This window comes from Octopus bimaculoides, chromosome 6 (genome assembly GCF_046866305.1).
Source record: "Octopus bimaculoides isolate indiv1 chromosome 6, ASM4686630v1, whole genome shotgun sequence".
NCBI lineage: Eukaryota > Metazoa > Mollusca > Cephalopoda > Octopoda > Octopodidae > Octopus > Octopus bimaculoides.
The window spans coordinates 41,112,181-41,127,180 of NC_142933.1; the positions used below are offsets into that span (position 1 = coordinate 41,112,181).

The 15,000-nt window shown below is 35.2% G+C and overlaps 1 protein-coding gene across 6 annotated transcripts in view; it reads left to right on the forward strand.

Annotated features, from left to right (window-relative positions):
* The window catches only part of LOC106884336 (voltage-dependent T-type calcium channel subunit alpha-1G), a 1,091,242-nt gene that overhangs the window by 576,116 nt on the left and 500,126 nt on the right, over positions 1-15,000 (forward strand). For all 6 annotated transcript variants that reach the window (XM_089353777.1, XM_089353782.1, XM_089353780.1 and 3 more), the window contains one exon: positions 7,147-8,005. In XM_089353777.1, the coding sequence (XP_089209903.1) occupies positions 7,147-8,005 (859 nt within the window). The remainder of the gene's footprint in view (positions 1-7,146; positions 8,006-15,000) is intronic.

Below are 15,000 nucleotides of genomic sequence, written 5' to 3' on the forward strand. Positions count from 1 at the left end.
AGTGTGATGGAAATAGTAGAAGTATCAGTCAAATAATAGGACTCCAGTTACCTCAGCAGAACTTAAGTGATACGTTTGTGTTAAAACAGACCACCTCAATATGTGGAGAAGATAAGGCAGAGTGCCACCTCTCCTCTGTTGCTACAAACATCCTGATTGCTTTAATCGCAACATGAACAGCAGTCTCAGCAGCAACTCCAGTAACAACACAATAACTTCTACTATAATTATAAATAAAGACAGAGTGGACTAAACAGAATATAAAGAAATACACCATGAAGAATTCTTGCTGAGACCAAAAATAAGAAGAAGCACCTAAATCTACAGGCATAGCAACCCTTTCCCCAATCCCTCAAATAAGGAAGATACCAAGGATGACCAGAAAGTGTTCAAAATGGCCTAACGGTGCAACCAACAAAGATGAATAGATCGGAGTAAGTGATTTGACCCACCACTACCAAAAAGGTGGATAGGTTTGGCAGTGCCAAAACAAATAAAAGCCAAAATAACCAAATACACAAGTCAACTAATTGGTAAAAAAAAACACCCCAAAAAGCCTACTAAATGAGCCAGAGAAGAAGCAAATCACTATGACTGTGGTCTTCCCTAGACATGTTTGCTATGGATGTAACAACTGTCTACAATAACTGGTAGCAGACTTGAGGTATTTCCAATCAGTGAGCCAGGGAGTAATAATGATTTCAAATTTAGGCACAAGGCCTGAAATTTTGGGAGAGGAGATAAGATGATATCGTCGACCGCAGCACTCAACTGGGTACTTATTTCATCAACCCCAAAAGGATGAATGAAATGCCACTAAACATTTTGCCCAGTGTGGTAACAATTCTGCCAGTTCACCACCTTAAACCAGAGAGTATTATTGCCAATGTAAAAAAGGTCCAAATATTGCCATTTTTGGGGTGGGTATGCAGATCTGCATTATGGAGTGTCTTATTTCTGGTGTTATTTTAATATCTACTTTATTGAATATATACAAGGCAAGTTGTGTTTTGACGGTTGTGGATTGTTGTTTCATATGTTCTGTGTGACTGGTGTTATGTGTTTCACTGTTGGATTTGTATGAATTATTGACATTGTATTGTTGGGTGAGGTTATGTTGGTGTTTGTATTGTGTATTGATGAGAAAGAGTATGTATTGTACAGGTTTTATTTCATTGAGTGGCGATTGTATTATCCGAGTTGTACAACTGAATTTAAAGTACCTTATATAAAATGAGGCCCACACGTAATAAGGTTATCTTTTTGACTGTGTGTAATGAAATGAACCCTGGTATAGTCTGAAATTTTTTGTACAACTCATTTATTTTTATCTCCTCAAGTGCTTAAGGAGATAAATTAAAATCATTGGTAATGATTTTAATTCCATCCCCCACATTCTACTTATGTCAAGATCTTTGTACTTATTTCAAGATCTCCACCTCTTTTTAGGCAATGCTTTTGTCAGAAAAGTTCAAGATGTCTATCTGAACACAAACATTTTTGTTCAAGTCTTTAACTACCTGAATAGCTTGCTTTGATCTATAAGGCAGTAATGAAATGCATGTTCCAGATGATAATGGACATGTTGTTGTCATGTATTGTTTTTGGTTTATATTTGTATATGAAATATTGGCATGTTGCCCAGCTGCCAATTCAATCTTGTCTATGAATATATTTGACTTGGCAAGGACTGGGTAGCTGGAAATGATGGGGTCAATTGTCTCATTGTATTGGTTGCATAACCTGCATTTGATTTTAGCATCTTTTTCATTATTTTATTTTTGTAGTATAGTTGGTTGTTGTTAAGCACTGCTCTTCTACAACTAAGATCAGACCTTCTGTTTCTCTTTTTAGCTCAGAGCTAGTGTTAGCTTACTTGGTCTATTGTTCTTACCAGTTTTGATGGGTATTGCCCATGGAGTGGCTTTTCTCACCACTTATTCTTCAGTATATTTTCAAATACCATTTTGATTTTGCCCTCTGTTTGTTTTTGCTTTGTTTTTTTTTAATAATTTGTTTTCTTTCTACTTATCTAAATCTTGTCTTTAGTGTAGTTAGTTTACATATTGTACTCTGTTTCCTTGTATAGATAGAAATATTTTTATTCAAGTTTCCCTATTACACTATTTGTTTTCCCTTTGTTTACTACAAAATTTTTTTCTCCATTCACTGTTGTTATTTTGTCATAGTTTTCTATTCAAATAATATCCCACTCTCTTTGTGTGCAGGCAGATATAGTCAATCTGTATCAGAATACTATTGGTAGTTTACTGATTTCTCTGTTTAAGCTATTCACTCAATTTAATTTCTGGTTTACATTATTTAAGTTATAATTTATAACTGACATGGTTACCATTGAGTTCAATTTTCTATACAAGTTTGACTCTTCAACAATATTCTATTCTAATTTTTCTCCTTCATTTTTGTATGTTTTATTTTGTTTCATCTATTCCCAAATACTTTTATGTATAATTCTAGTTTAATTCTTTGATTTTGGTATCTATTTCTAACTTAATGTTCTCACATTCAGTTAATTTGCTTCTTATTGTAGCTTTGACACATTTGTATAATCTCTTACTTTTATGTCTTCACTGAATTTATGAACAGTTTTTACTAGATTCCCAACTGGATATCATTTCTTGTAAATATTTTGAAGTCATCCATATAGAAGGGATATGTTTATAGTTCGCTCATAGTGTCTATAGCCAGAGATGGTTTCATTCAACAGATTTGTTAATGGAGCCAGAGATTTGCAAAAGACTAGAAGGAATAATGAGTCTCTTTGGAATATTTCTCTTCTTATAGATACAGGGCTGATTTTAGTTACCTTCTTTCTGCCTTGTAGTTATATAGTTTTCCATTTTGACATATAATGAATACTGTCTCTTGGGTGTGCTTTATTTCTTGGCATAGGTGCAAGCATGACTGTATAGTGAAGAAGCTTGTCATGTAGTTATGGGTTCAGTATCAGTGTGTAACAATTTGGGCATGTGTCTTCAGTTATGGTCCTGGGTCAACCAATACCTTGTGAGTGAATTTGGTCGATGGAAACTGTCTGGAAGCCCATTGTGTATATATGTGTGTTTTTGTGCTTGTGTTTGTTTCCCACACCACTTGACAACTGGTGCTGATCAGTTCACATCCCCATAACTTAGTGCTTAGCAAAATAGAGACCAATAGAATAAGTACCAGACTTTTAAAAAATACAAGTACTGGGGTCGATCTACTTGATTAAAACGCTTCAAGGCAGTGCTCCAGCATGTCCACAGCCCAACGAATGAAACATGTAAAGGATAAATTATATCCAAGAAAGTGATTCAGGCAATGCTAAGGTTTGTTTTCTTATTTTTGCAGTGTTCTGTAGTAGCTTAGTTCACCAGTAGCTGCTCTTTGCAGACATACATATCTTTCTAGCATCCTGTCTGCCTCTCTTGTAATACGTCACTGCTTTAAGGTGGTGAACTAACAGAAACGTTAGCATGTCAGGTGAAATGCTTAGTGGTATTTCGTCTGTCTTTAAGTTCTGAGTTCAAATTCCGCCAAGGTCGACTTTGCCTTCCATCCTTTCAGGGTTGATAAATTAAGTACCAGTTGTGTGCTGGGATTGATCTAATTTTGGGCCTTGTGCCTAGAGTACAAAAGAATATGTCACTGCTTTTCAAGCCTTGAGTGTCTCTAGTATTTTGTTTTGAAGAATTAATGTTTTAACTTTCAGTAGCTATATAGGTGTAAGATTCTTTCAGTCTGCTTACAAGTTTATTGAATGCTGTCTCTATAAAGCTATGGGTACTTATCAGGTGCCCCAGCCAGAAAGGGGTGGGGGCTTGTCTATCTCAGAGGTTTTCAGTTATTGGTAGTTCTTAATGTGTTGGTGAATTACTTACTGGTAACAGTGGGACATGCTTGCAATATTATTATTTACCAATATATTTTTCTCTTCATTTCTGATACATCAGGCTTTTTTTTATGCTGAGTGTTTTTGTTCCATATTCCTTCCCAGTATTTTCATTTTGAAAAATGTTCTTGTAAAATCTTTTTGTGTTTGATTCAAATACATTGTTCTCCTAGAAGTGTTCATGTTTCTAGAAGTGTCCATGTTTCTAGAAGTGTTCATGTTTCTAATTCTGCTTGCTTAAGCTGATATGATTTATTTATGTGTTGCTATTACCCTTTTATTATTTTTGGATCCCTTGTTTTCCATTTCGCTAAAGCAGGCCCTTTCTTTCATTCTTTTCTTTTACTTAATGCTGTATAGCATATTTTCTTATTATTTTGGGGGAAGAGGATTTGATTGAGAGTCTCACTCTATTCAGAACAAGTCCAATTTCCCCTCAATATTATCACTGCTACTGGATAGAACTGCTCATTCAGTCTGTTAGTATTTGTGTAGTTTGTTTCCATCAGCAGAATTTCTTGAAGTGCAATGTTACATTTATTAATTCTTTCATAGAGCTACTTAATATGTATTGTTTGGGCAGGCGTTTACATTGATACCTGTTAATCAATTTAATTAAATTCTCTTCTATCTTCTATAATGTTCCTGATAGGTTCTCCTCTATGTTAACTTTGTTTACTTTATTGTTGTGTGTTATGTGTTGAATAAGTAGTATACTTTTCTTGTAGCCATGTATTTAACTGAACACTTGCATAGGAAATATCTATAGTCACCATCATCATTTTGGATTTTAGCTTTTTTAATGTCTGTTTTGGCTTACTACACTACATTGTTTTTTTGTATGATAGGTATTTTCACTATTTTGGGGTCTCATATATTCTATGAGTGAAAGTTTGTAAAACAGCTGGTTCTGTTGTGATGCTGTCATTGGTTTGTGGTAAAACATGCATAATCAATTTCATTTGTTTTCTCATTGTGTATTCATGTATCATTTCTACAAATTTTTTTCTATTCTAATTTTTGATATTTCGATATTCTTTATAGCAAGTTTCCATACACTTGTGTGTTTGCATTTATATCTTTCTTCACTTCATCCCCTCCCCCCAGTCCATGCATCATATTTATAGTGCTTGGATAAATATAGTATTATTTGGTCTAATTTTCTCTTTTAAATTTGTATTTATTTTGGATGCTAGCAGAATGTGATGGTCCTTCTGTCTGTTCTGAGCTAACCTTTTGAGAGGATACTATTGCTAAAAACCAGTGTCACTTAACTTTCATACCAAGCTTATACTATGAAATTGGTCAGTAATGTTTTGTTTGTGACTAATTTATCCAAGGCCATTGTTTATTTTTAAATAGTATAGGTTTTTTTAAAGCTTGTTTCATTTCTTTTCATCTGCATTTGAAAATTATTTTTATTTTGGTTCATTTGTTCCTTATTTTCACAAGAAAAGTACAGTTTGTCCATAATAATCACAGGTAACATATATATCGCATGATCATGTAACTGACCAGGCTATCAGGTGTTGTTACACATCACTGGCCACAATGCACTTTGCATTGTTTTAACCTTTGACCACCCCACTGGCTAGGTGATCAAGCCAACATTCCCCACTAATCAAAAGGGGGAGTGGAGCAACGTGAAATGAAGTGTTTTTCTTAAGAACACAACACACCACGCAGTCTGGGAATCGAACCTATGATCTAGCAATCGTGGCCAAGTGATTAGGCTGTGCAACAACCTAATCACTAAGCCACGTGCCTTCACATGTAACAGATGTAATAAATAACTGATGGTAATTTTGATGAAGCCATGTGCTTTCAAAACATTTATGGCTTCAAGTACAAAATAAAAGCAATGTAACATATTAAACAAAATTGAGTTGAGAGGAATACACAAATAACAAAATACTTTCTGAAACGAGGAACTAGAGTTTTATGGCACTATTTTCATAGATTTTGATGTTGCCACCACTTTTTTTATATTTCATTCTATGTAATTAAGATCATCATATAAAAAAATATTTTGGTGCATTTTCAACTATGTCTCAGTGTTTTTCTCATATATATGTGGTGTGTGTGTGTGTGTGTGTGCGCGCGTGCGCGCGCGTGTTTGCATCTGACCCCACCACTGTATGACAACTTGTGTTGGTTTGTTTATGTTCCTGTAGCTCAGTGGTTTGGCAAAATAGACCTATAGTACAAGTACCAGACTTTAAAAAGAATAAGTATTACTGGGGGGGTCAAGTTGTCCGAATAAAACTTTTCAAGGCAGTGCCCCAGCATGGCCACAGTCGAATGACTTACACAAATAAGAGATTAATTCTAATGATATTTAAGATATGTTCATTAGTGTAGGAAATTAAAACTGATTACAGATAATCCTTTTTAACTTTGTTATTAGGCCTGCAACTTTGAGGAGAGGGGCAAGTCAATCACATTGACCCCAATACTTGACTGGTATTTATTTTATTGACCTCAAACAGATGAAAGTCAAAGTTCTGGACAGCATTTGAAATGAGAATGTGAAGAGCCAGAAAAATGCCACTAAACAGTAACAATTCTGCCAGCTCAAGGCTTTAAACTAATTACAGATGTTAAGGATTAACATAGAAGCTTGAGACATGATAAACAATGTGAAAAAGAAAACTGTGACATGTCAGAATGAGAACCTTAGGTTACAACATTCTTTTGTTGTTGATTTCTTTGGGGAAAATTTGGGACTTTTTAAATTGTGTTGTATGATTATAGATGTAAATTTAATATAGCATGGGATAATACAATGTTCTAGGAAATAATGTTTGACTAATCACAGTTTCATTGGATAGTATTAGTTTAAACTGTGTGAAAAACTTTGGCATTATGCCTGAAGGCAAAAATAAATGTTATAGTTTTACTTCATGGTCAAATGACTGGCATCAGCAAAGAAGATGATGATAAAACAGACAAAAATTATGCTAAACTCTGGTTGCATATATAGTTCTTGTAGTTCAAAAATAACATTAGCTATATTAATCCTACTTAAACCTCTTCATCCAGGAATTTAAGTGTTACTAACCCTTCTTCAATGAAAAATAAAGAATATTAAAAAGTAAACTTTAAAAATTGGGTTCTAAAAATAAACTATAAAAGGAAAGGTTCTTAGTAGAAATTATTTAAAATAAAACAAATCTAACAAACGTTAATTTTTGATTGAAATTTGAAAATTTTTTTTAGGTTTTAATCATTTACATTTTTTTTTCTTTCAGATTGGTTCTTTTTTTATGATAAATTTATGCTTAGTTGTCATAGCAACACAATTTTCTGAAACGAAAAAGCGTGAAACTGAGAGAATGTTGCAAGAGAGAAAACGTTTCCAATCATCAAGTACATTAGCGAGTAATTCCGAACCTGGAAGTTGTTATGCCGAAATTCTCAAATACATTGCACACTTATGGAGACGAACGAAACGGAAGATTATGAAACGATATTTTGATTCTCGGGGTAAACGTCAGAGGAAGATTAACCCCGAAAAAGCAATATCTTTGCAACGAAAAAAAATGAAAAAGAAAGGGATGCAACCAACTATGTACCTCCATCGCCCTCACTATCGCCATCACATTCACTCTTGCCTTATTGCTAATCTGGACAACCAGCAGTTACACACAGACAACAGTGCTCAGGCACCCAGAGCAAGCCCAGAAGTATCTGATGTAGACCCTGTCTCATCACCACGTAGGCCCAATTTTTTGACATTACCAAGTAGCAACAACAGCAGTTTGAACCCTTCATCTGAGTCTTTAGTGCCAAACCCATCTGGAATTATCTGTAGTGGTTGCCAGTCTGCAGCAGGGTCCAGTCTTGGTCAACCAAGTGATCTGACCTCAGGCCAACCTTACAAACCTGCATCCACATCAAATTATTTGCACATGATTTCATCTGCAGGTCCGTGTGTAACGGTTAGCCGAGCAGCATCATTCAACAGTGGAATGAGTCAAAGAAGTAGCCGAAATGTACCTTGGTTACCTGAAGTTTTAACTGTACCTGGCAGTAAAAATACAGCCTTAGCACCTCCTAATGCACTAACATCAGATCTTGATGTTAAATCCCAATCTGTAAGCGAACAAGGTAAGTGTTTTTCATCATACTAAAATTCTAATATAAAGATTTATCTCGCTTATCACCATTAATTTGTTTTAATTATTCTGTAAACAGTTAAATCTTGAAAGTATCTGGAAAAGGTAACTCGCTGCATGGTTTAAATTTTGCCCGACTAATCTTGCAATATATAACCTTACACTTTGCATTCAGCTGTTTATATAAATATTCATAAGTGTGGATAAATTTGTTTGCTATGAGAATAACAGAGATTTGATACTTTCTGAGAAAATCTTCATCTGGAAATGAAAAATAAATCTCTTTTTTTTCAAATAAAATTTTTTTTCTCTTAGATGAATAGCCAATCCAGAAAAGTCAAATCTTTCTTCTCCTTATGACATATAAACTTATCAAAACAAACTCATTAACCCTTTAACATTTAGGTTTCTTTCTCAAATATATTCCTTATTTGTTCATATTGTTTCTGTTGAGGAAGGATTCCGATCACCCACCAAGTGACTAAAAGGTGGACTAACTCATTGTTATAAAATAAAGAACTGTGAGTGACTGACAGTTCAGGCTGGTAAGCAGTTCACTGTGAGCCATGAATGAGAGAGTTGACTCTGTGTGTAATAGTAATAGTAGTGCATGATGTAAATAGTTTCTTTCCCCTTGCTTTGTTAAATCATATATCCAACATACAAGGATAAAAAAGTTTTGAATTAATCACACATTATCTTGTGAAGTTGGATCTGGTCAGTTTCAACATAAAACAGATAGAATATTTCAGCCAGACATGGCTGGATTAAACACTAAAGGTTTAACTTCATTCACTGAGTAATTTTTGTCAATGCAGGTCACCCCAAGTTTTCTCAGATTCTGCTTTGTAAGTTTTTATTAGACCTCTTTGTAAGTTTTTATTAAACCTCTAAAGATTTTAAGAAATTGTGAATTATTTCACCCACCCACCTTTTTCTGGACTTTTTAAGTGTTGCGATTATCTTGGTTTTAGTTCATCTAAGAAGAAATATCATCCTGTCATCTCTAAAGCACCTTAATATTCTTTTATTCTTTGTTCTTTAACTTGATTCAGTCATTGAACTGTAGCCATGCTGGTTCATGCAGTACCTTGAATGGGGCTAGGGTCAATCAGATCGACCCTAGTACTTATTTTAAGTTTGGTAGTTATCCATTTCAGACACTACCTGCTGCAAGCATGGGATTCCCCATTCCCTAATTAGACCCAAAAAGATCCTACAAACTAAAATCAACCCAAGGTTAAATCTCCTTGTTCCCCTTCCTTTGGCCCATATCAACTGGTCGAAGGGAGATAACCCATCTTTGCTAACCCAGAGTGGTTATGCCTTGGTGACTTACTAACCAACTGACCATAATGGATTCCTGCCTCCCAGGGATGAAGAGTTACATTTGTCTTTGGCTATAGAGTCTGCCAAGCCGTCCATGGGGCTAAGCCCTTTGTAGATGCAAAACCATTTGTCACCCTATGACCGAACATAGGCTTAATTACACATAAAATAAATATGTGTGTGTGTGTGTGTGTGTGTGTGTGTGTGTGTGTGTGTATTTTTATATATACAACAAGCTCCTTCACTTTCTAACTTCATTCACAGTTTAGTGGATGAGCTACAACACAAGAATGTTAACTGATGACATTCCTGAAATCGGAACTAAACCCCTAACCTCGTAGTTCTTAAGCAAACTTCCCAATCACACATCCAAGCAAGTGCACATATATATAGATGTGTGTGTGTGTGTGTGTGTGTGTGTGTGTGTCTACACACACATATGCATTCTGACATTTTCTAACCTTTGGTTGTTATCATCATCATGAGTAAACTTCTTATCCTATCATCTTGATTCTTCTTTTTTATACAACTTTTCTATTGATCAATACCTTATCACCAAATATACCAAACAGTGATCAAAGAATTATTATAATATTTAATGGCTTCCCTTAGTCCATTGAACTAATCGTTTTCTGGATTTGTTGCAAAGCAGCTTTTAAAGATAGCTATCACACCCTACAGTTTAAATTTCCAGGTCTTTCCGACATTTATTCAAAAATATTCTAGTTATCAAAAATACTTTCTGATTCAGACTTCCAGATAACATATGATATTAATCTGTGACAGATAATGAATTATACTGTTTGATAGAAGCTTCTAGTTTGGCAGTATTCTTAAGAGAGAAGAGATTTAGGCTAATACTATATCTGTGTTAGAAAAAGGATTTAGTATGGCTAAATATAGAGGATGGCATGGAATGATCTCTAGCTGATCTCGGGACCTTGAACTTCACAAAGGAGATGACAAAGGGTTAGGATGACTGGTGATATGAAATTCTTGCGAAAACTGCCAATCACTGTGAAACTGAGATCCTGGAAGCACAGTGTTGTGTTTATATACACTAGTATGTATATATATTATCATTGTTTAACGTCCACTTTCCATGGTGGCATGGGTTAGATGGTTTTATTGAGGACTGACAAGCCAGAAGGCTGTACCACGCTCCAATCTGATCCGGCAAGGTTTCTACAGCTGGATGCCCTTCCTAACACCAACCACTCTGAGAGTGTAGTGGGTGCTTTTTACATGCCACCAGCATGAGAGCCAGTCAGACAGTACTGGCATTGACCACACTTGAATGGTGCTTTTTACATGCCACCTACACCAGAGCCAGTCAAGCGACACCGGCAATGACCATGCTCAAATGGTGTTTTTTACATGCCACTAGCACTAAAGCCAGTCAGGTGGTGCTGGCATCGGCCACAATTTGGATAATTTGGTCGTTTTCCTTGTATCCCAGTACTTGAAGCTCAAGGTGTGATTATTGAACTTGGCCTTGAAATTCCCGTCTGTAAGGCCCACATATTTCTTTGTCAAAACTGTGCCTTTAGTGGTTGTAGAGTCTACGGTGGCTTCATAATTGATTGTCTCGGACATGCAAGCTCCATTTAGCAGTCGCAAATTTTTATCCCTGCATGAACAGCTGGTTTCATTTTATGGTTTTTGCGTTTTGTGTGTGAGTATATCTTTAAAATTAGTAGTTGAGCTGAAACTGATTTTTAAGTTATGTCTATTGAAGAGCTTTCTGTAACTATGGTTAACTGGAAAATGTTTATCTATCAGTGCTAAGAAATACTTACCTATATTAAAGGTCACTTCGGAGGAGTAGGGGTGGGGGGAACCAGATGGTTGTCCTTTTCTTTATTATTGTACTGGTGGCAGGTGTATAGTTCATTTCTTCACTAAAACCACTATCTTTTAGAGCCTTATTATATACTGGGGCAACGCTACTAAAAATATCCCTATTGGAGGAGAGGCTAGAAATTCTTTTGCTAATGTTTTTAACTAAATTTTTAAGCACTATGGAGGGATGGCAGGAATCCGCATTAATATAACTAAGTCTATCATTGGGCTTCCTATAAGGCTTATAAATATTCTTATTTAGATCTAAAGATACATGTAGGAAATTGACAGCCATCAGGTTATCTGTAGTTATGCTAAGACCAAAAGTTTTCATCATTTGTCAATTTCCTAGATGTATCCTTAGATCTAAGTAAGAATATTTATAAGCCTTATAGGAAGCCCAACGAAAGACTTAGTTATATTAATGTGGGTTCCTGCCATCCCCACCACAGTGCTTAAAAATTTTGTTAAAAACATTAGCAAAAGAATGTCCAGCCTCACTCCGATAGGAACATTTTTAATAGCGTTGCCCCAGTATATAATAAGGCTCTAAAAGACAGTGGTTTTAGCGAGGAAATAAACTATGTACCTGCCACCAGTACAATAATAAAGAAAAGGAAACAGGAATAGGAAAACTCTCTGGTTCACACCCCACCTACTCCCCCGAAGTGACCTTTAATATAGGTAAGTATTTCTTAGCGCTGATAGATAGACATTTTCCAGTTAACCATAGTTGCAGAAAGCTCTTCAATAGACATAATTTAAAAATCAGTTTCAGCTCAACTACTAATTTTAAAGATATAATCGTACACAAAATGCAAAAACCATAAAATGAAACCAGCTGTTCATACAGGGATAAAAATTTGTGCCTGCTAAATGGAGCTTGCATGTTCGAGACAATCATTTATGAAGCCACCGTAGACTCTACAACCACTAAGGGCACAGTTTTGACAAAGAAATATGTGGGCCTTACAGAGGTGAATTTCAAGGCCAGGTTCAACAATCATACCTTGAGCTTCAGACACTGAAATAAAAGGAAAACGACCAAATTATTCAGTCACATATAATCCTTAAAAGATAAAGGTGTCAGTATGAACATGTGTGCACACGCGAGTGCTATAAGCTTTCTTACTCTTTTACTTTTTACTTCCACTCCTTCAGGTTTTTTCCCTTATTTAACGGTGATTCTAATAGCTCTTTTGTCTTAATAATGGTCATTTACATAGTAATTTCCCTTTGTTTAACGGTCATTTTCATAGCATATTTTAATTGCTTCGATAACTGAAGAGATTCCAGTGCAGGTTTCCATTCCAACATCCAAAACTTGGAGTTTTATTATGACAACCAAATAATTGTAACATACATTACAAATAAATTCCTCTACATGATATCAAGATCTCTTTCATTCTTTTGTTGTCTCACCATTACTATTAATATATACTTTATTTCCTCTCCTTGTTTCTTTCTGTGTTCCTTTCCATGGAAGAGTGTAGGCTCGAAACATTAAAGCCTTCTTCACTTCCCGAGCATTAAACTAATACATCTGTTTGTTGTTTTCACCACTTGTTTTCGTCTTTTGTTTTTTGTGAATTCTCCCCTATATATATATATGTGTGTGTGTGTGTGTGTGTGTGTGTGCGCGCGTGCGTGTGTGTGTGGATGTATGTATATATATATATATATATATATATATATATAGATAGATAGATAGATAGATAGATAGATACACACATACATACATACATACATACATATATATAAATATATAAATATATACATATATATATATATATATATATATATATATATATATATATATATATATATATATATACACATACACACAGAGAAAGAGAAAGGGAGATAGGCAGACAAATAGATAGATACACTTATATACATAAATTACTCAGTTTACAACAATATTTTAAATCATAAAATGACCTCTAAGGATAACAATATTAATGACAAGAAAAATGAAAGGTTAAATGTGACTTCATTTGTAATAGAAATTGGGAAATTCCATATGACAGAAAAGTTTGCAATATAATTAAAGCATTTCTATGTTATCCTTTGGAGAGGAGTCTCCTTCAGCTTTGTAATTTGAACTATGATATTTGAAATATGGCCATCTGTGCCTACATACATTCATACATTTATACATGTGTGTGCGTGTGTTTCATTATTTTTTTTATAAAGCTGAAACATTGCAAATTATAAAAAATGATACAGGCTGACAGTACTTTTATCTTGTATTTCAATATTTCAGTGTCAGAACCCCTTCTTCAGGAAATCTTCAGAGAAATGGTGTTGTGGGTTGACTTCTCTATCCTGTAGTGTGTGTGTGTGAGGGATGAAGGGTTGTTATATATTGCTATAGCAGCCAATCAGCTGCATGCAGTTTGATTGTATTATTAATATGTGGGTCAAGGTAGCAAGGTGTCAGAAATACCAGGCAAAATGCTTTGCAGTATTTCATCCATTTTTAAGTTCTGAGTTCAAATGCTGCTGGGGTCAACTTCGCCTTTGATCTTTTCAGGTTCGATAAAATAAGTACCAATTGAACACTAGGGTTGATGTAACCGATTTCCCCTCTCTCCTTTTGGCCTTGTGCCAAAATTTAAAACCATTATTAATATATGAGTTGTACTTGTTAATCATAATAGCTTTTATGCTAATGCTTCTTCTGTCAAAAAACACCTACAGAAATCCCACATCCAAGACATCCAAATTTCCCTCGAAGCAATGGAAAGGAACATTGGAAACTTGTGAACAAAAGAAGCTATTTTAATTAACAACCCACATATTAATAACAGAACTGGACTGCTGCAGCTGATTGGTTACTATAGGAACACAAAATAACCCTTCATATATACACACTACAGGGAGAGAGAGAGAGAGAGAGAGAGAGAGAGAGAGAGAGAGAGAGAGAGAGAGAGAGAGAAAGAGAAAAGAATCTATTCATGTACTTGACTGGAACTTTATTAAGTGTCACCAGAAGGTTGAAAAATAAAATCAATTTTAGCAGGACTTGAACCCAAAGAGAAGAGAGTTGGAATATATATTGCAAGGCATTCTAACCAACAATCAAATGATTTTACCAATTCGCTGCCTCTGTATAATAGGAGGCCAAACATAAATTACAAAATTAAACATTATGACATAAAAACTAATTATTCTTTCAAAGGTTTATATCTCAATACTCTAAATAATAATGATCAAATGGTAAACTGGTGCAGCACAAGGTATAGCTCTGTGTTACAGATTTTTATAAATATAATTTGGTGTTGGGAGAGAGGGTGAGAGAGAGACAGATAGACAGACAGAAACAGACGGACAGACGGATTGACAAACAGGCAGATAGACAGACAGACTGACAGGCAGACAGACAGACACGCAGACAGACAGACAAACAGATAGACAGGAAACATCGTCTCCACGGCTTTAGGGTTATTACGGTCTACAGATACTTTGTGCTGGGTGGGGGTGCTAACCTCCCCTTTTCGAAAATATAACGACACAGATCATGTGTCGTATAGCTGCTGGAGACGATGTTTCCTGGGGCTAAACAACAGTAGCATTTACCCCAAATGGGACTGCCACATTACGTTGGCAAATAATGGTTACTTTAAGGTGCTACTACTGAATATCTCTCATTGAGAGATTTAGGAACAACAATGTTTCTATATGTGTGTGTGTGTGATGAAGATAGTTCTGCAATTTCTTGCTGAACAACCTGCATAAAGGATTTGTGTATGGGGATCAAATGTATGTACTGTACATTGGCATACTCCTTCCATCAAATTGACGTTACCTGAA